The sequence below is a fragment of the Pezoporus wallicus genome, unplaced genomic scaffold (genome assembly GCF_028554395.1).
Source record: "Pezoporus wallicus isolate ANWC-B61680 ecotype Strahan unplaced genomic scaffold, APGP_CSIRO_Pwel_v1 contig_593, whole genome shotgun sequence".
In the NCBI taxonomy this organism is placed as follows: domain Eukaryota; kingdom Metazoa; phylum Chordata; class Aves; order Psittaciformes; family Psittacidae; genus Pezoporus; species Pezoporus wallicus.
The window spans coordinates 5,783,784-5,808,437 of record NW_026642342.1 but is presented as its reverse complement, the minus strand read 5'-3'; the positions used below and the strand labels follow the sequence as shown (position 1 = coordinate 5,808,437).

General features: G+C 38.9%; 1 protein-coding gene across 7 annotated transcripts in view; it reads right to left on the bottom strand.

Annotated features, from left to right (window-relative positions):
• KCNT2 (potassium sodium-activated channel subfamily T member 2) overlaps positions 1–18,538 on the bottom strand; it is a 132,215-nt gene extending 113,677 nt beyond the window's left edge. For all 7 annotated transcript variants that reach the window (XM_057429290.1, XM_057429291.1, XM_057429294.1 and 4 more), the window contains exon 1: positions 18,377–18,538. In XM_057429290.1, coding sequence (XP_057285273.1) covers positions 18,377–18,471 — 95 coding nt within the window. In that variant the 5' untranslated portion in view covers positions 18,472–18,538. The remainder of the gene's footprint in view (positions 1–18,376) is intronic.
• Between the last annotated feature and the right edge of the window lie 6,116 nt (positions 18,539–24,654).

Genomic DNA, 24,654 nt, shown 5'->3' with positions numbered 1-24,654 from the left:
CTGAAAGTGCTTCTCAAATACCAGTCTTTTGCATGTCTTCTGGATGAGTGGTAGTTCAGTACCCTGAATTCTTCATTGTGTGATTCATATTTGATCTATACATCCTGGTCCTGTGCTCCATCTACTTGAGGCACATTGCTTGACCTATGCCATATTCTTTTTGAAATGGGAATCACAAGCTCCTCTGTTTCTCTAGTGCTCTTCTATAATGGTCTTACCTAGATTCAAGGTCTCTGGATTGTATCAAAATGCAAATAATAAAAATATTTGGCAAGTATGTATAAAGTTCAGAATCAGATTTTTGTATATCGCAATGTTTTCCTTCCAATGTTCTTTTATTCCTCCCATTTTTCTCTTTACAAACTCCTATGAATACTTTGCTTTAAAAAAAAATTAAGACGTAAGAATCTCAAGGATCCAATTCTATAGCCACTTAAGTTGGACAGCACCTTAATATTTCAAATGGAAAAGAGATCATGCTCAGTGTGATTCCAATTTCTGTGGAGTTGCATAAGCCATGTTCTTAGCACAAATATGTTCACACAATTCCTAATTGGGTGTGAACAGTATGAGTATGTATAGTATTCTCAGGTATATGGTTAATGTTATTCAATGCATATCGTAATTCTTCTTAGTTTTATATATTCTGGCTGTCATACTCCTAACATTGCTAAAATGTCAGGAGTTTCCAGGCACACAGACTAGGCTTCAATGTCAGATACTGAATTGACATATTTCGTAATCACAGTATTAGTGATAACAGTAAAGAATTAAAAATAGCACAGCTAAATAAAATCATGAAAAAAGGCAATTAAACAGTCTTATAATGTACATTAGGAATGATAAAAATATAAGTATTGGTTAGAATGTCAACGAGACATGAAAAAGAGTAAATGGTACCCATGCAAGACCTACAAGTTTGATTTAGCCTGGGAACAAACTAAGAATGAAGCGAATGACAGATATAAATAGAGTATGAGCTGTAGCACTCTGCTCCATTATGAGATAATTGGAAGAGATAGATAAGGGGGAAGTCTGAAGTGAACATCATGTACTTAAACTTTTATAAAGCATTTGAAAAGGCTCTCTGGAGATTGATACCGAAGGTAGAAAATCAAATACTTGTAATAAGGAAAAGAAGTAAACAACCCCAAAAGTAAACAAACAGGGTTGATATAACACAAAGTGAGTGCCTGTCCTTACACAAGACATTTTCATTTGGAAACAGTAAAAATGCTATTTCAGCTACAGAAATTCTTTTTTTTTTTAAATGTTTTTAATCTAATAAATTAGTTTGAAAGTTAAAAAGAATAAGAACTGACTGAACAGGAAGGTAACTTAACTTGAAAAATAAAATGGTACAAAATCCCCTTTCATAATGAACATACAATGTTCCTTTAGATAGAACAGAGAGAATCCTAACAGAATAAGCCAGATAACTTCTTATAGGCATAGTAAAGAGGCTGGTTGTACCTATAAATCAGAAGCAGAGCAAGTAAGACAAAATTTATCTTCATTGGCCTTGAACCCAGACAGTAAGAATACTAAAATAAGTAACAGCAATGAATATTTTGAAACTTGTACACATGTATTCAGTTGCAACACAAAGGAACAACAGACCTATATACTTCAAGTCTTATTGAAGTATATATTCAAGTCTTATTCAGTGGTGTGAATATATTGCTCATTTACGTAAATCTGTGTTCACAGGCATTTATAACCAGACTCTGACCTCTGCATACAGAGCTGGTACACAGCTTTGTGATCAAACAGGACAGACATATACTTGAGATACAGGATAAGCTACTTTGGCAAGGGGAAAAGAAAACAGCTGGAACAGGCTGTCAGAACACTGCGTATTCCTAGGTACATGTATTATGTGTTCAGATAATGTAGCTGCAGAATAAAATTTCTAATGATTACCTTTTATTTTTCTCTTATCTATATTGCTTTGGCAAAATAATACACAGCTGAAGTGCAAGTTAAAAACTTTCAGTTCGTTATTTGACACTGTAATCTTCAGCCTGAAGTAGTTTCCAAATTAAAATAAATGAAGTTAAAAGAAATGCTGGACATTCTTTGCTTCATAATATCACTAAAATTCTCAGGCTTCTGATATGCCATATTAGCCAGTTTACATTCTCTTAGACAAGGGGCCAGAGCGCTTGAAATGGGACCTGTTACTAAGGTTTGTAAGTGCAACAATAGCCTGCTACCATTTTCATATCTGCTTGTTTAGATTTGGATTTGTAGAACAGCTATATTTTCAAAAGTGTTCAACAAATAACAAATTCATGTATTATTTTCAATATTTTGACCGGTACACAAGACTTCTCTCTGAGCTTCTCAACCTTCTAGAATATTTTCAGATTGTCAGACACTGGTCACTAAAATGTCACCTGAAATATTCTATTTAGGACCTAAGAGTACATGTTAGTGGCACTGCCATTTAAAATATATAACATAAAAGAGAGGGGTTCACTGGCATAATGCTCCGTGAACCTCAATATAGTATAGAGAAGCGCAGAAAGGGGCCAGTAATTATTAGCTGTTTATACATCCCAATTTTGTAGGGTGTGAAAATGTAGTTATCAAACTGAGACTTAAAATAGAATAATAAATTATTATTTTACATTTTATAATGAAAAAAATCATATGAATTCACAGGACATTCATTTATATTAGTTGTATGTGTTTTTTACCTATTATGCCCATATTCATTCTAGCGATAAGGGGAACTGAAGCTAGCTTTGAGTTTTCCATGTATTCAAAAATCTACGCAGTTATATCTGGAGCCTTAATAAGTTACATCAGGTCAAGGTGAAATGACTAAAGCTGTCACTAATGACTAAGCAAAACACTGTGTTGCCTGATATGCTATCTCTTCAATGGAAAATAACCTCTCTACTCAGACTAAGACACAAATATTCCCATTGAAATAAACAGGTCTACTTGTAGTAGTAGGTGATAGTGCAAAAAGATTAAAATCTCTGCAAGTTACTTTACAAAGCAGCTGAAGGTTATGTATGTGTTGCATTTCTCCGTAGCTCTCAGAACACGTTGTGGCTAACTTTCTTCATGCAGATTTTGTGTTATTACAGTATTTTGATGAATAGTTAATGATACACAGGGAATGAAACTCTGACCAAAACAGTATCATACAAGATTGATGTAGTATTTTACAGTCTTGCTGCACAGACTGGAATTTGTACATATCCACTTTAGGTAGCATGGCAAATCTGATGGATAAATTGTTGGTGTTTTGCTTCCACAATATATAGTCTCAACTCTAAATCTGTTGGAGGTGAAGGAGTGATTAGGAGAAGAGTGGCACATTGCAAATAAGGAATAGTGTTGGTATGTTTTTCATTTGTGTATAATTTCTAGGGAACAATGCCTTTTACAGGTTATCTACATTAGGTTTTGTAATAGGGAATAAATGCTGAAATCTCTTTTTTGCTGTATGATCTAAAGTGAAAATTGATACATAACTTTTTGGAGTGTGAATCTTTATTTGATCTGTGAAGCAGAAAAGTACTTGAAAAAGATTTTTCAGCTCTGAAGAGATTAGACTTCCAATTAAAATAAAGCCTTCTGCAACTTCTCACCTAGTCCCCATTCAATATAACAATTTAGCGTTACTTCAGTTTCTTTTGAGGGAAGGACTAAAATAGCTTTCAGAAACTTCAGAGTTTCTGAAAGTCATTATGGAAATTTACTGACTGAATTGTGCGGTCAATACATACATAGTCCTTCTCATCTAAAATAAATATTTAGCTAATTCTGAGCATTCTTTACCTTCATATAAACTCCATTTACGAGGAAAACAAAAAAATACACACACACCAATACACAGAGAAGTCTAGTTCTTATAGCCCTTTCCTGACTCTACTAATAGCCACCACAATGCCCAAAGGAGAAACACCAGTAGTTAATAATAGTACTCTTAAAGACAATGATCCTAAGTTTACTATTTTTAGAATTTTTAGTAACTAAAAATATTATACTATTATCTTTTGGACTGTATTCCAAAAATATGTACTGTTGATTGTCACAAAATACACTGAAGCAAGGAATAACATTTACATCAGATGGTTTAAACTAAATTTTTCTTGTGCAAACATTTATTTTCCCTGCAAGCTATATTTTTCCTTCTACTGATAGAAGTAATGCTAAATTAGGTAGGATCCAAGAATATGACATGCAAAGCAATAAATAAAATTAGTTTAAAGGTTTCATTCATTTCATGTACATTCATTCTGTACTCTGCTCGATTCCCTACTTATCTACAGCTTCGCTAAGATTAGCAATATTTTTTTATTACAGGGTAAGAGATTATAGGAACTGTACCTGATCTGAAGGGAAAAATTGTAGTAAAAAGTCAAATTAGATTTGTCAGGAACTTCCCACAGATACTTTAACAAGCCTAGAAAGAACCTATCTGAGATTCCATATGGAGCTGAATTGTTAAAAATTTAAAAAGGAAAGTGATACTGCACATGCTTTTTACACATGCCCAGGACTAGGGTAATTTTATAAAAAGGAGTCTCTTTTTTTTTTTTTTAAAGTTTCATATTCAATCAGTGTAGACTTGCAATCCAGAAACAATTATACAATACTCCAAAAGCAGCCATTAGAATGCTAACAACTCTGGGAAGTAAATACAGAGCTGAATCTGAGATTATGACAATTTCCTGGAATTTATGGGAACTGTATATGCTTTCAGTCTCCCATGATCACGTGTTTAACAGGCAGGCAAAGGCAAATATTTAACAGATAATCACAAGGAGGAGGAGTATTCAGGCAAAGACTCAGAAAAAGGTGTAAAACTGAAGTCCAGTATCAATGGTAGGTGTCTCCCCTCATGTTTCCCACAAAGGAAGGAAAGGTTGTCAGGAGACTCCACTTACCAAATCAAAAAGAGGAATGTTGATGGCATTTCCTGCTGATTACACTTTCTAAAAGAACTGATACGTATCTGTCTTCATTCTTTAGTATCTGAAAGTGCTTTGGCTTCAATGTTGTCATACAGGTGGAGAATAAAATACACAGGGTTTCTGAAGTAATGCTTTCAACTTCACATATGTATACACTGTAATATATCTAACAGTAGTCTTGAATTGCTTTCTTTCAAATGCAGCTTGCTACACAGTACAACCATAGTATATGATTATTGGTTTACATTTTAAGAAATTACAACATTTTAATACAAATTGTAAATATTTCATTAAGGAGTGGCAATGATTTAAGAACTCAGAACATATGATAGAACAAGGATTTTAAAAGTAATTATTATCTCTAAAATTTCACATATCTGATACAGTTCCAACCCCCCTGCCATGGGCAGGGACACCTCACACTAAACCACATCACCTAAGGCCTCATCCAACCTGGCCTTGAACACCGCCAGGGATGGAGCATTCTCAACTTCCTTGGGCAACCCATTCTAGTCCCTCACCACCCTTACAGTAAATTTCCTCCTTATATCCAATCTAAACTTCCCCTGTTTAAGTTTTAACCCCTCACCCCTTGTCCTATCACTACAGTCCCTAATGAAGAGTCCCTCCCCAGCATCCCTATAGGCCCCCTTCAGATACTGGAAGGCTGCTATGAGGTCTCCATGCAGCCTTCTCTTCTCCAGGCTGAACAGCCCCAACTTTCTCAGCCTATCTTCACACGGGAGGTGCTCCAGTGTCCTGATCATCCTCGTGGCCTCCTCTGGACTTGTTCTAACAGTTCCATGTCCTTTTTATGTCATCTTGAAGTCTTGTATAGATCTTAACACTGATCAGGTTTAGACAGAATATATGGATAGAATGAGGAGAGGTCTGTGTTTATGAGCTGGACTGGACTGGCTGTATTGCTATTAGGATGTCTGACAATCAACCATCAAATGTCTAGGGTAATACAAGAGTACTACTACACAGTAGTACTTCCTTCTCTCCATATCACCATTTCTATCACTGATCATTTCTATTCACTGTAATGTGACGCTGCCATCTTAGAAAAGACAGGAATTTCTAAATGCCCAGTTCACCTTAGCCTGAAGTCAAGTAGCAGCAGGTTGCTAGACAACTCTACATCCCCAGTCACCTCTGCCTTAGAAGACAACTTTCACCTGATAATTTTGATAACGGTGATCTTCTAACAGCTATTTTTTGGTCTTAAATTAAGAGCAAAACCTAAGGTCCTCCAGAACAGTCTCTTACTAGCCAATGGTGTATGTCAGAAGGCTGCCTGTTCCATGAAAGTTCCCTCTTCCCATAGAGATACTTCCTTTATACCGCAAAACATTTCCAGTAGCTAGCCTTGTTCTTCCCACCACATGCAATACTCTGCCAACATCACATTAAAATCCCAACATTCTGCTGACCAGTTGAGCTAGTCAGAAACAGTAACTGCCACAATTAATTGTATTAAATGGATTCATAATATCAGCACAAATTTAACTTAGTTTGTAGGTTTCTTCATGGACTCAGACTAATCTGTGAACTGCCAAATAAGAGGAAAAATGGGAAGCAAAAACTAATCAAGCCTTTAAAATTAATTCAGTGCATTTTGGATATTGTTTGTATCATTTTAGCTAAATTGTAATTTTCCTGCAATCTGTGGTCAGTCTCAGTATAAAAATAAATCATCATGTGGGTCACTTTGATTACAGTTTTTAATTTAATTCCGCAGTGTCAGTGAGATACATGATGTCTGGAACTACTCTTGTGAGACAACCTTCACTTTTATAATACTCAGGTGAGTGAAAAATCTACTTACATTTTTGTAGTCTTTATAAAACCTGGTTGACAAATCAACATCTGCATATGACAGAATATTTTGTTCCACTTTTTGTGTTTGTATTATCTTTTTTTGAATGACCACTGAGAGATCAAGAAGTAATTAAAAACTGGACAATAGCTATATAAATGCCTTTTTAAAAGTGATTTGTTTAACCAGTTAAACCCATTTTAACACATGATCAAACAACAGATTATTGTACACAGTGAAAAAAGTACCTTGCTCACTTTCCAAAAGGGTACATTCAGCTACATACAGAGCTTAGCTTTTAGACCATCTGTGTTATAGCTGAGTGTGCTTGATGGCAAGAATTACAGGGCGATAGTGGTAAGTGAACAGTGCCCTCAGCTTCTTTCTAATTTGGTGTGAAGATAGGAAACTAAAATACCTCCCAGAGTCAAGGAATACTGTGTATTAACAAGTGCTGTCACATAAGGAATAAATATAACCATATTTTTCAGTTTGCAAGTCAACTTCTTGGTTTTTCCCATCTGTATTTGTTTCAGATTTGGTTTGGTAATACTGCTTTTATCTGTGTTGCAGTTTTCTCTAGTCACAAGGGGAAGAGAAAACGAAGTGAGAAAAAAGCATAAAATCTCTAGAACATTTTTGGCTATTTAGAACAATAAAAGAGTGAGGCTATTTTATAGTGTTTACTCATTAAATATTTTAACAATCACTATACTTTGAAGTAGCTCTAACTTAAAGCTACTTGAAGTAAGCTAAGTGCTATTAACTTTAACATCATAAACAGCTAAAGGGCAAATTCTTTTCTTTGCAAAAAGACAAAGTGGTTTGACTCAGGGTACAGAGTCTAGGAGGCAAGGACAGCCTTTTCCTGGCAGAGCTAATCCACAGTGAAGACTGTTGCTCAAATCATGTAACTGCCCCTGCTAGGCATATGATCACTGTGCTAGCTGTTAGGTATGTAGTTATTAATGGCTAAAACTAGCAGGAGACTTGTAAGACACAGAGAAGTAGGCACAGTTCTCTCCTTTTTGCTAACTCGGTAGATAACTTGCACTGATCTTAACCTAATGCCTTCTTTCCCCATCTACCATAGTTTGATACTCTCAAGTCAAGCACAATGTCAGACTTAGCAACCTGCTTTCCACCACACAGCTACAGCCCTTCCGAACAGATATCCCTGTAAGTGGAGGCAGGATTTGTTCCTCAAGAGATACTTCTGAGTAAATGATAATATCACTGTTTTTAGCTGTGAGTATAAACACTGGGTTTTGCTTCTTAATGACTGTTTCTGTTTTACTGCTACTTCCCACCAGGAACTTGACAGCTAACATAATTAGCAGATGATTGCACTGGGGAGGCTGAAATCTTTAACAGCTGTTTTAAGGCATTTTGTATCAAATCTATGCTGCAGAACCTTTGGATTGGCGTTCTCTCCAGTGACACAGAGGTTGTGGGACGATGGTGTGTAGGCCTCCAGGAAGGACCTGAGTTGCTCATTTTCTTGAAAAAATATAGGAATCCACTTTCAAAGCATTTAGTGGCTTAGTACAAGTACTTGAGCATACTGTATGTATCAGAATTCAATACAAAAGATCACCTTTAACTGAAGTCTAAAAACTGAATGTGCAGCACCGAAATGGTTCGCAAATTCATTTTACAATAAAGGTGTTTTGAAGCTTCAAATTTTTCTGGTGCTCCAAATGATTTACTTCTTTGTTACCAGATAAAAGAGCCAATATGAATCAAAGTTACCATTTCTGACAGTAATGCATAGTGCAAGTTTACTGTTATAAAATAAATAATCATAGTCATTGGCTGTGATAGAATAATAACCATAAAATTAAGACAGAAACCATTTGGGAAAGCACTGCTTCAGTTCCCGATGGAGTATTATGGTGTCTGCCAGATGTAAAGTAGTATGAATCAAGTTCTAGATGGAAAAATAAGAGCCTTAGAGTAATAAGTGTATAATTAAGTACTGATTGAAGTATCAAGCACATTTACAAACTCTGCATCATGCTGTCCCAGAGGAGGAAAGCTACTTGATCTGTGGGAGTATTTATGCTAAGACACTTAAACCTTTTCTGCACAAGAAAACTTGCTGGGGCCATACGACCACCATCTTCCTCAGACAGATACAACTGTAACAGCACTGAAGTGTTCCTGTTCTCTTTTCCTGTCCTTCTCTGGTTCCAGTGTGTCCCAGTTTAAGTGGAACATAAGAAACATTCCACTGTTGTTGCAAGAATGATGCTAGAACAGAAATTAGCATGAGGCTGACAGAATTGCCTTCTAGAGAGTATTACTTCCACACAAAAAATGATTCCTTCTTTTAACTGTATCAGGGACTCAATCCTAAAATAAATTCAGAAGGAAGGTGTGTATGAACATATATGAGACTGTACCCCTAAACTCACCAGCCACTAAAGCGCAAAGTCAGACCTCTTGGTGTGGCCAGTGCAGTGGTTTTACAAATGTTAATGTTTTTCTTTAATCCTTTTTTAATTTAGTTGGGTTTGCACAATGAGAAAGGGCTTGGCCTGTACTTGCAACAATTTTTATCAGGGTTTAGAGCAACTCAAACTTTTCAACTACTGTGCAAAGTCTCACTGCAAATATGAAAACGCCGTCTTTGTTACTGTTAGACTGTTAAAATCTTGAGCAGTTTCAATCAAAATCAAGCTTTCAAAACAGAATTTAGGCTTCTAAATAATTTTATTTTGAAAAATTATGTACAAGGATAAATCAAGATAAATTTGTCAGTATTTGCTTAAGTCCTTTTATTTTGTAGCCTCTCTTCAATGGAAGAACTCAGAACAGCTAGCATATTTTCTGAAAGGCGGACAAATTGACTTAAGTATTTCTTGAAAGAAAGAGAAGTAGTATTTTGAAGAAGCCATAATCAAATTTTGAGAAAATCATCATAAAATTTTTGTTCAAGTTGAATCTAGACTCAGATATTTTAAATCAGTTGATTCAGAAATGTGTAGGCTTTTTATCTCCTTTTAGTTTAACAATCTCAGGTGATTTCCAAAGGGAAGGCAAAGGGAGGACTTTCCTTGCTAATTCACACTGTGATAAATGACTGTTAAAGTGCCTTCTAAGATTTACAGTAGGGAGCTGTTCCTTGAAAGTCACTAGTCAACATGACAGTCAGCAGTATACAATTGTCCAAGTGATGTGTGGAGGTGTTCTGTATTATCTGAATCTTTCTCCTTTTCAGACAGGTGGTAATATTCACTTATGCAGTAAGCACATCAAAAAGGAAAGCCAATTTTATCTTTTAAGTATCCAATGTAAGAACAATTCTTGCACAAAGATCAAATTTAGGTCTATAGCTTTATTATGAAATTATATACTATAACAATTTTCATCTCAATACAGGAGCAGGATTTGAAATTTACTTCCAGTACCAGTTAATGGGTCTTGTTACATATATACTGAAAAGGAAAACCAATACAGAACTAGAAAAATGTAAATTTTTGTTTACAAAAATTATTTGTAATTTAATGCAACAGCATACAGAGAAGATATGACATACACAGCTCTCAGGGTGGGGGCTGAAAAATATATTGGGTTTCTGTTTATTTTTTGTTCTTTCCATTCTGTTTGTTGCATGTGTTTTGAAGTGTCACAGTAATAGTGATACTTCCTAGAACATATTAGCTCTGTATACAAAGTTTCAACAAGCAATAGAATGAAATAGTAGTATAAAACAGATATTTTGATTGTCAAATGACTTATTCATATGACACTGTATTAATTCATCAATTCAATGCTGTAATGTGTACTTGCTGGTATCTTGATTAATTTTGCTAGAAATATTCATAATTGATAAAATTTACCTTGGTGTGTAAGGTCCAAAGAAAGTTGAACATACTGCTTAATCTTATCTAAACCCAAAGGGACTTAAAGTGTAAAGGTACAGAAAACAAAAAAATACTATATACATTTTTATGAAGTCAATAAAATGAATCTCACTCTGCATATCTTAAAAAACATCCATATGTTTCTCTCTCTTTTTCTTTCTCTAAAATATGGGAAGAAAGGGTTTTTTATGTTGTTGGTTTTTGGGGGGTTTTGTTTTGTTGGAGTTTTCTCTTTTTAAGGACTCTGGGACAAAACACGCTTATTGCCTACATATAAGGGCTATACTCCTTACTTCAGAATGGAAGGTACCATGTATAAGCTAGCCTATACTTTACAAATGGATCTCTCTGCAACACAGTCCACCATATATGCATAATTTGAATGTGTGACTGTGCAGAAAACATGGGAGACTAGAAAGAGAGGAACAAATAGGAGAAGCAGCAGGTAGTGTTAAAGTATAGAGGTTACCTTCATGACAAAATGATCCTCTGGGTACATGCTTAAGTTAACTTGCTCAGGAACATTCCCAGGCAGTGACACTAAATGGCACAAAATAGTCTATGTAAGTTTCAGAAGATGGTTTCAGCTTCCCTAATTGGGTGCCTACCTCCAATTTGTCTGCTCCGAGTGTTTCTTTGGATGTTCAAACTGCCAAATCATTTGTGGCACTTGTGCTGGTTTTGGCTGGGATAGTTAATTTTCTCCATAGTAGCTGGTAAAGGGATATGGTTTGGATTTGTACTGAAAACACCATTGATAATACAGAGACATTTTCATTACCTCAGAGCAGTGCTTACACAGAGTCAAGGCCTTTTCTACTTCTCACATCACACCAACAGCAAGTAGGCTGCGGGTGCACAAGAAGCTGGGAGGGGACACAGCTGGGACAGCAGACCAAATGGATATTCCATTCCATATGGCATCACGCTCAGCATATAAAGCTGGGAAATGAGGAGGAGGAGGAGAAGGGGTACATACAGAGTTACGATGTTTGTCTTCCAGAATAACCATGAGACCTGAGTAATCAAAGAGCCCTGCTTTCCTGGAGATGGCTGAACATCTACCTGGCTATAGGAAGTGGTGAATGAATGTCTTGTTTTGTTTTGCTTGCATGCATGGCTTTTGCTTTACCTATTAAACTGTCTTTCTTTATCTCAACCAGCAAATTTTCTCACTCTTCGATTCTCTTCCTCATCCCACCAAGGGGCTGTGTGGTCCTTAGTTGCCAATTGAGGTTAAACCACAAAAGTCCTTTTTGTTGAAGTGTTCAAGATAATGAGTGGAATGTGCTAGATCAAATTTATAGGTTCTATTGCTGTTCAGCTATTAACGGACAGCTTCCGTACTTACCATGGTGCTTGCTTCCCTTACTGTGTATCAGTCTATGCTCATTAGTGGCTCCTTTTTGCTTCTGCTGCTGGCTGTACTGCTTATCATCTTACTCTGCTGTGCCTGGGAACAGTTTGATAACAGCAATGGCCATGCGACTAGGCTGGCAGATGGCCAGGGCATCGCTGCTGTTTCTGTGCAGCACTCCAGTGTGAACTCCAGTCAAAGGGACTGTGACCTGTGGAGGAGTCCACAAAAGAGCAGGACACCTCAAAGCATCTGTGCTCTGGATAAGTCCACACCAGAGCAGGTACATCTCAAAGTGTCTGTGGCCATGGTCATGTCTGTGCCACCTGTACCTTCTCCACAATGAAGACGGCACACCTTGAATCATCTGTGGCTGCAGGTAAGTCCATGCTGCAGCAGGTACAATCTGAAGCATTAGTGGATGCACACGAGATCATGCCTCATGAGAGCACCTCAAAGCGTGTGGCCATGGTTAAGACCAGGACAGAGCAAGTACAGCTCTGGAGGAACTGCAAGCACGAGTATGGCCATGCTGAAGCAGGTATATCTCTGAAGGCATTGTGGCCCATGCATAAGGCCACACTGTAACATGTGCACCTCAAAGCAACTGTGGCTGTGGCAGCAGGTAAAGCCCTGGAGAGACTGTGGCTCATGGATAAAATTCCACTTGGAGCAGATAGACCCCTAAAGGACTGCAGTGTGTGGGTAAGTCCAACCTAGAACAAGCGCAAGGGGAGGTGTTTATTAGAATGTTAAACCCAGTCCAAAGGGCCCATGGTGGAGACTGTAACGGCGGTACCTTCACATTGTACTAACCCAAGATTTGAATTGCATGTTATGGGAATTACTATAGCAGGAACCATGTGAACTAATGGAGAACAAACCTTACAAGCAGCAGTACAAGTACAGCAGTGACCTGATCTGAACTGGCTTTGGTGCCCAGTAACTCCATGCAACACATAACCTCTCCTGTTCTGAGTGACTGCCGTAACATACGGAGCCCAAAGTCATGGACTAAATGAAGTCAAAATATGTGGACATACGTGCACATTTTAAAGACATTTTATAGGCTGGGAGGGGACACAGATGGGACAACTAACCAAAGGCATATTCCATATCATATATGGACACATATATGCACACTTTATATGCACACTCAGCATATAAAGCTGGGCGGAGATGGAAGGAGGGGATGTTTGGAGTTACGTTGTTTATCTTCCAGAGTAACCATTATGTGTGGTGGACCCCTGCTTTCCTGGAGATGGTTGAACACCTGCCTGCTTATGGGAAGTAGTGAATGAATTACTACTTTTTCTTTGCTTGCGTGCATGGCTTTTACTTTACCTACTAAACTGTCTTTATCGCAACCCACGAGTTTTCTCACTTTTCCCTTACGAGTCTCTCCCCCGTTCCACTGAAGGGGGAGTAAGTGAGCAGCTGTGTTTGTTAGGGTTAAACCACAACAGCACTGCACTGTTCAACATAGTTTTGGCTAGCCAGCTATGGCCAAAGCACGCAAACGAAAATTTGAAGAGCTCACTAGTGTAAGAGGTCATGCTTCAGTGGTGGAAAACTTTCCTGGCTTGTTTGAATTTCCTAAAACAAATACAGCTCTTGTATCTTCCTAAGCTTCTAAAGAATGAACTAGATGTCTTTATATAAATGGTTTAAGGAATGTGAGGTAAAGTGTGATCTGCAACATACTCAGTCACTGAATTCATATGACTGACCTTACTAAAAAAGCAGTGCTACCAACAGCACGTAAATGCTTTTCTATTTTTAACGGATTTTTTTCTTTACACCTCCAGTGTCTTGTGGTTTAGTTATTTTGAAGTACATGGTAACTATATATATATATACACAGGAAAGTATTTTTTGTGAATAACCTCTTCATTGTAACTTTCCAAAGCTTACATGGGAAATATCCTCTTTTCACCCCTCCTCCGAAGCAAATTTACAAGGTTTAAACATATCAGGTCTTCACAAAGTAGGATATTTTCTACTTTTATTTCTTATGCTCTTCAACACAGCTGATAAGACTATGGATTGAGGATCAGTAGATTTATGAAATGTTTTATTACATAATTTACTTTTACAATAATGATTACCATTGTATATTACTATTACAATAACTGATACAATACAGTGAACCTCACTGTATTAACATGTAACTTGTTGTGTTAACCAAGTTCTCCCTTTATTTCTGCTCCCTTCCTCAGTACTGAAAGACAAATTGCATTATAATGGTCAAGAAACATCTCAGACTATCTGGCAAATCAAAACAGATTATTTCAATTTCAGATACTTTCAATAATGAAAGTAAAATGTGAGAGTCGCAAAAGGATATTAGTGATATTTACAAATTTAGTGAAAAAGAAGATGACTCAATCTTCTCTTAACCCTTAGCCCAGTGACTGGAATATTTACACACCAGAAGAAACCTTTTACATTACCCTGCCTTCCAAAGAATTCACCCACTTGACATGCATACACTCTAGCTTGTGGGCAGATCTTTTACATGTTGTCCTAAGGAAGCTTTTCAAATATATATTCAGTATAAAATGTGTGTACTGGAAGCATCAAGCTTCACCTGCATAGTTTTCAAGGGGGCCATGTCCTTTGAAAATCTAGCCCTTCAAAATAAAAAACTGGTTTTTACATCCATTTTTTTTTCAGGAAAAAAGCACTCAGCAAATTCAAGACAGATAATTATTAAAAATAGTGTATTTACCGAACAAATGCATTTGCCAAAGATTCACCATGTTCTTCTGCCCACAGCAACTTCTTTTATGAAAAATAATATGCAATCCAATTTGGTGGTTTGTGGAATATGACAGCCCAGAACCCACCTCTTACTGAAGCCAACTGCAAGGGTGGTTAGGAATCTAAGCTATGCAAGTAGAATTATTTTTCTGGGAGAGAAATGCAAAAGCAGCGAGATGGATGTTACTGTCCTGAAGAAGTACAGGTAAAAAATGGACTGCGAGTTAGACATACAAAAAACCCCAAAAGAAGCCCAAGTGATGCTCCACCACAGAAGTCCTTGAGAAAATAAAAAAAAAGATTAGAAACCATTTCCAAACAATTTATATCTAAGAACAAAAGTTCTGAATCCTAGTCCTCTTACATTCAGGCAAGCATTTTAGCATGTCTACATTTTATAAATGGACAGGATCATTTAAAAAAAATAGCTGATCAAACTCTTCTCCTAAAGAAACATAACCAGTCAGGTTTCAAAATTGGGTACAATGCTTATGTCAGAAATAAGGAAAAGGAAAAAAAGAAGAGACGTCTGTATCCTTTCAATCATATCAATCATATTTGTTATTAAATACTATCACATTACGTACTGGCAAACTATGCTATTAAAACTGTGATTTAGTGACAAAGAATCATGAGTAGTTTGTAGAAGAAGAGAGGAATAATTCCATCTCCTCTCCACTTTGAAGAATCAACAATTATCTGAAACACAGAGATGGAACATATGCCTCCCAGACAGCAAAAAGTGAGCATCTTTCCAGAAAGGGCAGAATGGAAGGAGAAAAGAGAGACTTCAAGGATGAACAGACTGAGAAGATCAAAAAGGGAATAGGACTAAGATAGAAGATAAAGCATTCAGCTGGTAACAGACCTGAAATTCACAGATCACAGAGATGGAAAACCCCTTATACAGATCAGACTTCCAGAGTCGAAAGCAAATAGAACTACGTAGTTGCTGGAAATAATTTTCTTAGAATCATAGAATGGTAGGGTTGGAAAGGACTTTAAGATCACCTAGCTCCAACCCCCTGCCATGGGCAGGGATGCCTCATGCTAGATCATATTGCTGAAGGCTCTGTCTGGCTGTTTCCAGCTCACCGTATCTCAGCCAGGGCCAATAACTTCCTAAAATGAACTGCCTTGATCACTTGCCATTTTGTAGCCATTCTATAAGGCTACTTAACTGTACTTTAGTGTTCAGATATTCCATTCATAGTTAATGTCCATTCAGCTGAAGGGGTTACAAGCAACACCTTTGGCAATATTTACATTGCAAACTAATTAGAATAGAGTACAAAAGATACGCTTCACCAAAACCAAACTTGAACCACTTATGAAAGGAGACAAAGAAAAGACAAAAAAGTAAACAACTAAAAATAGGATATACTTGTGTCATACTAATCATTAATAACTAATAAGCAACTGACCTCAGGGTCCCCGCAGGTCTGCAGTCTTTCTCATTAAGTATTTCCTGAATGTATGTCTAATACTCTAAATATTCCATTTGACAGTATTTCTATGCAGAATACGTATCCTTTTTCTATAATAGAGAGTAGCAAAATACCAGCAACAAGGGATTGGATTAGTATTTCAGTAATAAAAGTGATATCCTCTAGTAATGAACAACGAGAATCTGGACAGAACCTTATCGTAAGGCGGACAAAAAAAGACAATACTCAAGATTTTTAAAAATGGACTTTGTTCAGTTACTGGAAAGCTTGTATCAAACAAGACTGCTATGGCAACTTGCAGAGCTGGAGGAGAGAGTGCTGCTGTCACAACCTAATGTAAAGCACAATCCTAGTGGTATTGTGGGGATAGTAACCCACAGCCTTCCTGCTACAGTGCAGCTGTGCAGCCGCAGCATGGGACAATACCTGAAGATCTTGAAAGCCATTTCCACTAGCCATTTCCAGTCCTAGGTTAGTACTTTATATTTCAGATGTGCCAGAGATCTTGCAATGCTTGTATGAATATTAAATAATTAAAAGTAACTATTCATTTTCTAGCAGTCCTTTGCTACAATTTTAATCAACAACTGCTCTATAATACTGTTAGCTAGAATTCTGCTATAAGGTGGGTTTTTTTTAAAGATTATTTATTTTCACTTTGTTAAGTGCACACAGACATGAAATAGACAATTGCACAGCTAAATGGATGTTATGGTTTATGCAGTTGCTTATAGACTATTTCCTATTTGAGACCAGATAACACTTTTTCCATAGAAGGTAACTCCATAAAGTTCAAGTCACACAGCTGGTATCAGGGAAGCACTTGACAGACATTTAAACTAGAGCTGAAAAAAGCATTAAGTCACAGAGTGGTCCAAAGAGATATACAGAGAATATTTTGTTTATTTTAACCATTAAAACTCTAGCTAGATGAAGTTGATAAAATAAGAAAGGTTGCACGTTTTTTAACCTATTGCAGGAGAAATGAGATTCTAAGATCTTAAGTCTCCATTATGTCGTTACAGTGCTGTCATTTCCAACCAACAGCATTCATTTTTTGTGACTGTCTTGGCATTCACCATGTCATAACTGTCTGAATAAACATTTAATTGCTTCAATGTATAGCATATTACCCTAAAAAAAAAGGTAATAATTAGTTACATATCTGCATGATCTTGTGATTGCACCATCACCGAGAATCCGTCTTTCTTTAGGAAAGGAGCTAAAATCTAAACTATGTAGTCCAGCTTTAAAAACAAAGTTTCTGACTGCTGAGCTGAAGACTCGTTCTGACAATGTAAAGACACTGAATTAAAATCAATCCAATACACCCTCATACAGTACCAGACAATTTTGCTTACCTGTCATTTGACCATAATAAATTACTGCTACACAGTGGATCTCACACATAATTTTGCAAGATGGGATCGTGCAATAATCTACAGACACACCAAACTGAATGGTTAGAGCGGCGTGATCATGTCTGTGCTCATGAATACTATTCATTTAGCTTTTCTGAATTAAACATGCATTCCTGGTTCGTTTGTTTATTTTGATATAAGGTTTTGTTTGGGCTTTCTTTCCTCTTTTAGAAACATTACTTGACTTGAGACAAATACCTTTTCCTATCTGTTTGTAATTAAAGATGCTGACAGTCCTTGAAATAATTCATAAAGGAATAAACTAATGGTAGTTACATCACAGGCTAGGGTCCTCACACGAAAAGAAACTGCATGTAAAGGAGAATGCACACCGGGTCAGGAAAACATCCAGAGCCCTCGGCAGCTGGCTTTCCGACGAGCGGCAAAAGCGTATTTTGCGTGGGGCTTCCCCTCAGTGCACGTTAGCATCGGGAAACAGTACCGCACCTGTCCTACTGTTCCTCCTACCGCTGTCGCAGGGTATAGAGAAAGGTGCTTCTGCAGAGGCGGCGGTGCCCCGAAGGCAACGGGATGCCCAGCGCCTCGGTGGGCGGCGGCGGGGCGGGGCAGCGCAGCCCCCCCGCCGGCCCTGGCATCCCTTTCCCGGGAAAGTTTTCCACCGGGGCTGGCCTCCGCCGGGCGGTGCGTGCCGTCCCAGGGCGCTGACCCACCGGCAGCAGGGCCGCGCTCCGCCGAGCCACCCCTCTCAGACGGGCACCCCCGGGCTTACCCCCGCGGCCGGACGGCGCACACACTCACCTATCGTCGCTCTGCCAGCCCTGGTCGCCCAGCAGCAAGTCCCGAAAGCGGTACCGGGGCGGGAGCGGGGGCACCTCGCTGTCCAGGTCCACCATCCTGCCCGGAGGAGGGGCGCTCAGCCCCACCGCCTCCCGCCGGAGAGCGGCGGGATGAAGGGGAAGCCGGGGGGAGCTGCCGGCGTCTGAGGGGACTTGCGGGGCCAGCTCGCGCTTAACGGTCCCCCCGCGTTCAAAGTTACGCGTGGCGGGGGGGACGGGAGGTGAGCCCCGCGCGACCCGCCTCGAGGGAAAGCAGGTGCCGGCGGGCGGCGGCCTCGGCGGCGCGCGCGCGCGCCCGCCCACCGCCCCGAGCGCGCGCGCACCGCCCGCCGCGGTTGACAACAAAAGAGCTGTCCGCAGCCATGCAAATGTTGTTTGGCGCCGCCGCGGGCGGGGGAGCCAATGGGGTGGGCGGGCATTTGCATACTCCAGTGACGGCGCGGGAACCTCTGCCTGCCGGCCAATGGAAGCCCCTCACGAGCGCAGCAGCGTAGGGGGGCTCCTTGCTGGTCGGGGCGGGTGTGAGGCTGGGGGCGGCCGCGGGTACGTGCCGGGAGCGCCCGGAGGACACCGCGGGTCCTGCCCAGCCTCGCCAGCTGGGTGCGGGTCCCGTCGAGGCGGCTTTGCAGGGTGTCGGCAGACCGCGGGTTCCCCGGCTCACCGTGGCAGGGCAGGCGCTCTGCAGGCTCCAGCCTTTCTTCCGTGGGCGCTCATGGGGTTCCCCCACAAGCTACCTCCCGCAGCCAGCAGCCTCCTCTTGTATCGCCCCCGACGTCCTCAGAAGTACTCTTATGTAGGCTCCAGCGTTTGACAAGCGAGGTGTTTTACCTCGAGGGGCTATAGGTGGCCTCTGTGCAACACACATTGTACTGATGGTAGGTCATCAGTCAGGCGTACCTCGTTAGTGACATATGCCTGACCCTGTTTTGTGCCAGCTCTTCAGAAGTCACAAGTACAAACGTGGTAAGTCATTGGTCAGTTTCCACTTTCCATTACCTAGGGGTTTGCTGCACATATCGGGAGCGGTGACACGTGTCCTGTAAACATGCAGGGGACTTGACTTGTTACCGTGCTTGAAATGTGTAGGCAATGCCGCAAAGTAGGAGGCGCTCTAGGAAGTATTTGAGTTTCTTGTGTGACTGATGAAGGACGTATTACTGATTGATGGTTTGCTGGAATCCACTGTCGCCAACTTGAAATAGTGAATAATGTGGTTTGGATTTGCTCTTAAAGGCCCACTGTACCATACACTAACTGTCACACTTAGCATCTAATGCCCCAGTTTTGGTAAACCTAAATATTAGTACATTTTGGCAGCCTTTCATTTGCCTCCCTAGATGAGGTCTTCATCTTAAACCATTCAGTTGTAGCATTCCTTTCCTAAATTAAGTCAGGCACAGGCTTAACACTGGTACAGTTCGTTTAGAATCAAATTTAGATTCTGGTGGACCAGGGGCTAAGTGATAAATAAGAAGTTATTTCCTAAATGTGGTTTAAATACCACATATGTAATTAGGTGCGTGCATTCATACTGTATATTGAAGAGTGAACTTTCTGGTTTACATTTAGTTGGATTTCTGTGTAGAAAGTAAGCTGGTTATAAGCTGATATGGCACATACAGTAGCAGCTTGAGTGTATCATATAATAATGTGCCCTGCTGAGAATCCAGCTCTGAGCTTCATGCTATGATGGAAAGACTTCTCAAAATAACCAACAGGTAGTCCAATTCAGGACACGGATTATCTCTGCTGTTGTTACAGTGCATCTTTCCTTGCTTCTTTAGCACAGAGTTCTTAAGCATAGGTTCTCATTGCTGTTTCTTAAGCAAGTTGCAGTATTGTATCCCAGGTCCTGTGAAGTGCTGGGATCACTGGGGTATGATGCTTACCCTTTTTCACAGCTTGGTGCATTCAGCATTTACAATGCGCTTCTCAGAAAGGGTTGTTAGATGAAGGAAAACAGATGCACATATGTAGCAAGAGTTCAAAGGTAGCTCACTCTTTGCTTTGGCTGATATGGGAAATAGATAAAATAGTGCATTACCCTACTGTCACATTCTTGCCAGTTTTGCCATGCTGTGTTCTGAGGTCAGAGCTCTCTAAAAGCCTAATTAAAAAGAAAGGAAAAATAAAAATCCAGGATTTTTCTTCTTTAGAATATTTATGTTCAGCCGTATTATGTTTTTTTTCTCTCAGCTGCTTCTTCTGCTGAGCAGGCCATTTCTTCTAAGAAAACATTGTTTCCTCTCTCTACCTGGGTATCTTTTCATCTTGCCAAACTTGAGGGGGGATGGAGCCTGTATATTATAATGGTTTGTTATAAAAGTAAAGTGGTTAGGCTAACCATAGTCCTTTTCTGAAGCCTATGAACCGTAGGTCAGTTGGGAAATTAATGGTGTTTCTGTTGTACCTTCTAACAACAGCCTCATTAACTTTTCCGTATTCACTGAGCAATTTAACATTTGTTTTCGTACTTGAGCTTTTTCTACCATGGAAATGCATTTCAGAATAGTAATAGTTGACATGCAAACTAGCAACCTGGTGAATAGTTGAGCAGAGCTAATGAAAAGCAAACTTGTAACTGAGACTGTAGTAATGCAATTTGTACAAAGGCTTAATTTTACGCTCCTAAGTAATACAAACTCCTTGAAGTATAAAACTAGCTGTGTTTTTACTATCTGTGTTACTGAGTTTGCTGCTAATTACTGGATATAAAGCTTGGATCATATTGAGTTACAGAAAGAAAAAGAAAATATTTAGGTTTCCTTTTTAGATTACTTGGTTTTGGTGATGTATAGGTAAAACAGTCCGGCACAATGCAGATGGATTCTGGACTTTCTGCATAGTTGCAGTGTGTATGGTGGTGTACATAGATTATTAATGCTGTTCTTAATTCAAGACTTTACAACCAGCTGAGGGGGTGGCTGGTCTCTTCTCCTAAGTAACAAGTGATAGGACAAAGAGGTAACGGCCTCAAGGTGTGCCAGGGGAACTTTAGATTGGATATTAGGAAAAGTTTCTTCACCAAAAGGGTTGTCGGGCATTGGAACAGGCTGCCCAGGGCAGTGCTGGAGTCCTCATTCCTGAAGTGTTCAAGAACTGTACAGATGAGGCCCTTAGTAACATGATTTAATGGTGGACTTGGCAGTCCTGGGGGACCTGATGATCTTAACAATCTTTTCCAACCTAGCTAATTCTATGGTCATAGGTTCTGCCCGTCTATCTAAATCTGAATTATGCATTCTAATGTAATAAAGTAAATCAGATTATTGTGTTAGTTTTTTATACTTTCCCAAAAAAGGTTGTCTTTATTATTAAAAAGTTTAATTATCAACATTCACTGGGACATTCTTTAGTGTTAGCATTTGCCAGCCAAGTAGGATATTGAGGGACTCCGTATTCACAGTTAATAAAATGATTTGGGCTTTAGAACAGTAAACTGTACTTAAACAATATTTGATTCACATTAGCTTCAGTTTCACTTCCAAAAGAATCTGCAAAGGTGGAGTCTGCAAAAAGACATCTGTTAAAATGTGTCTAGAGGAAACTCTGAAATGAGGAGTCCATGACGATGGATATTGTTTCCCTCAGAAAATAGATTCTCAACATTGAAAAAGGTATAGTCCTCAATTAGAAAACAACAGTGTTTATTTTTTAAGAAATCTATTAGTGGAGTTTTTTTCTTCTTCTTTTCTTTTTCTTTTTCTTTTTTTTTTTTCTTTGCCTGGCTTTCAGACCATCAACTCCAAAAGCAATCTCGCATCCAAACTCTAGGACATAAATGTCTTATAGGACTAAAGTTAGGTGTGCTGGACTGAGAGTCACAGCATTCTGCAATCTGAATGTATCTGAGAGACTAAATGAAACCAATAGCAAAAACTGGTCAGAGGTTATAGAATCATAGAATACCATGCTGGAAGGGATGTCAAGGATCAATACAAATGTATTTTGAGGACTCTTCCTCTTTGCCTACCATGATACAGAACTGTTATTTAGTGATGTGGATTATATGACTATAAACTGCACCAGTATGAAATGGTTATCTAGAGGCTACCTTAATGGACTTAAGCATTTAAACTCATTGACTGCAATTTTGACTTTTTAAAATGTATGTCTAAAAAGCATATATATCACCACTGTATACTAATACTTAGTAATGGATATAGCTCACACCAGGATGCCTAAGTGGGTTCCTATTGAGTTGCAAGAGAGCAAAATTAGCTTTAAATCATATAGCTTTACATTTAACATTTGCACAATACTTGTGCTTCTTGAGGTTGATAGAGAGCAAAGGGATGTTGCTGAACTGAACAGTACAACATGTATAGGGCTCACAGTACTTTGAGATTGTAATTTAAAATCGCTGCATCTATAACATCTAGTTCTTGCACATTTATTTCATATAATCTAATGTACATTTCTTAGACCCATCATTTTGTGTGTCAGTTCCTGCTTGAATAAGGGCAGCCTTTTGTATTTTCCTCATTTTTGTGACCATAACACCCTATCTGCTAGATCAAAGATCGACTACTCATTTCAGTTCCAAGGATTGCCTGGACTTTGCCTTATTCTTCTGTGTCATTTCCTATTGACATGATTATTTCTGTCTTGCATCTTTCCCTAATCTCTATGTTCCCACACATTATGATTTGAAAGCATCATCATTTTCTTACTTCTCCCACGCTGCAAAGGAATTGCCACTGTAATGCCACTCTTTCACATCCTTTTCTCAAAAAGAACTTGCTAGTGAGTTAGGTCAACGTGAGCGTATCGTGTTTGTCTCTTTATTTGTTAGTTTACATTTGTTGCAGCTTACTAGATTCTTGGCTGTTAGGGATGAGTCCCATTTTTGGTTCATTCTGAATCCTACAGTACAGTCTGGGGGGTGGCACCTGCGTACTACTGTAGTATAAATAATAATTACATTGTCCAGTAAGTTCCTGCAGTGTTTCTGCAGAAAGAAACCCTTATGTCACCTCTTTCTGAGGTTGTCTGCTGGACTAGTAACAGGAAGAATTGATGATAATCTTAATTGTCCTTTAAGAAAGCACAGCTGCTGGAGGAATACTACTAATATATAATGAAACTCTTACAAACTTGTTAATCACGATATTCTCCAAGCAGCAGCACAAGCTCCAGAAGGCTATGCATATTTTTATTTTCAAAAGAAGCATTTATTTCTAAACAAATCTTCCTCTTCTTACACACCTTTAAGTCTTTAATGCTCCTATTTACTTTTTATTGCGTATTTTGCATTTTCATTATATGTCCCTTCATTTCACTGTCTGATAAACCTTCCAGAGTACAGCGCTGCAATGTTTGGAATTACTTAAACTTCAGGGGAAAAAATATCCTTGGAGTCCTCTTATCTGTCCACTTGGTGCCTATTTTTTAAATGGCTGTGCAGCAGCAGACTGTTCCACTGACATGAAAGGTTTGATAGTGATTCAGAAACAGTAACAGACTGAAATAGCCCAAAGTGAGAACAGAGGTTTAAGGTCACTTGTAAGCTACAAAGCTAAGGCAGAAGGAGAAACGTGAGGAATTTCCAATTTCATGATTTCTCTGAATGGATTAAAAATAAATAAATAAAGACATAAATGGAGGTGGTTTTTGTTATTTTGGGGGCTTTTTTTTGTATTGTATCTAATGAAACTGAAATCTTGGTAGGGAGAGGGCATGTTTTCCATGGCCTCATGAGCATGACTCTATAGTGCAAGCATGATCCTTATAAGGCTCTTTCAGACACAGGGCATACGATATGACCTGATCTTTGTTCTTATATGCTAAACCATCGTAGCATAGATCCAAAAAGGAACAGCATCCACTTCTGGGCTACCCAAGGTCATGGTGCACCACAGTCCTCGGACCAGTGGTGATGTGGAAAGAAACTGTAGGAAGAAGAGGTATAGCAACACTGCAGCAGAGGAGAACAAGCTGGTAGGAAATGGTGATAACTTCTGAATTGCCTTTCAGTATATCTCCACTTGGCTGTGAGTAGGAGGACTTCATTTAAAACTAGATATACTGACAGCTGCTTTTATATAGGAGAGCTTTTTTTTTTTTTTTAAAAGAACACCTTTTCAAGTAATTTTAACTTTGCTTTTGAGTACAGAGCACAAAGGTGGGAGAATGAGGTTTTGTTTAAACAGGAGAGTTATAAGAAGTGCGGTACAAAATACTTTTAGAATTGGACACGATATGTCTCCTGTCATTGCTGCAAAACCCCGAACATGCCTG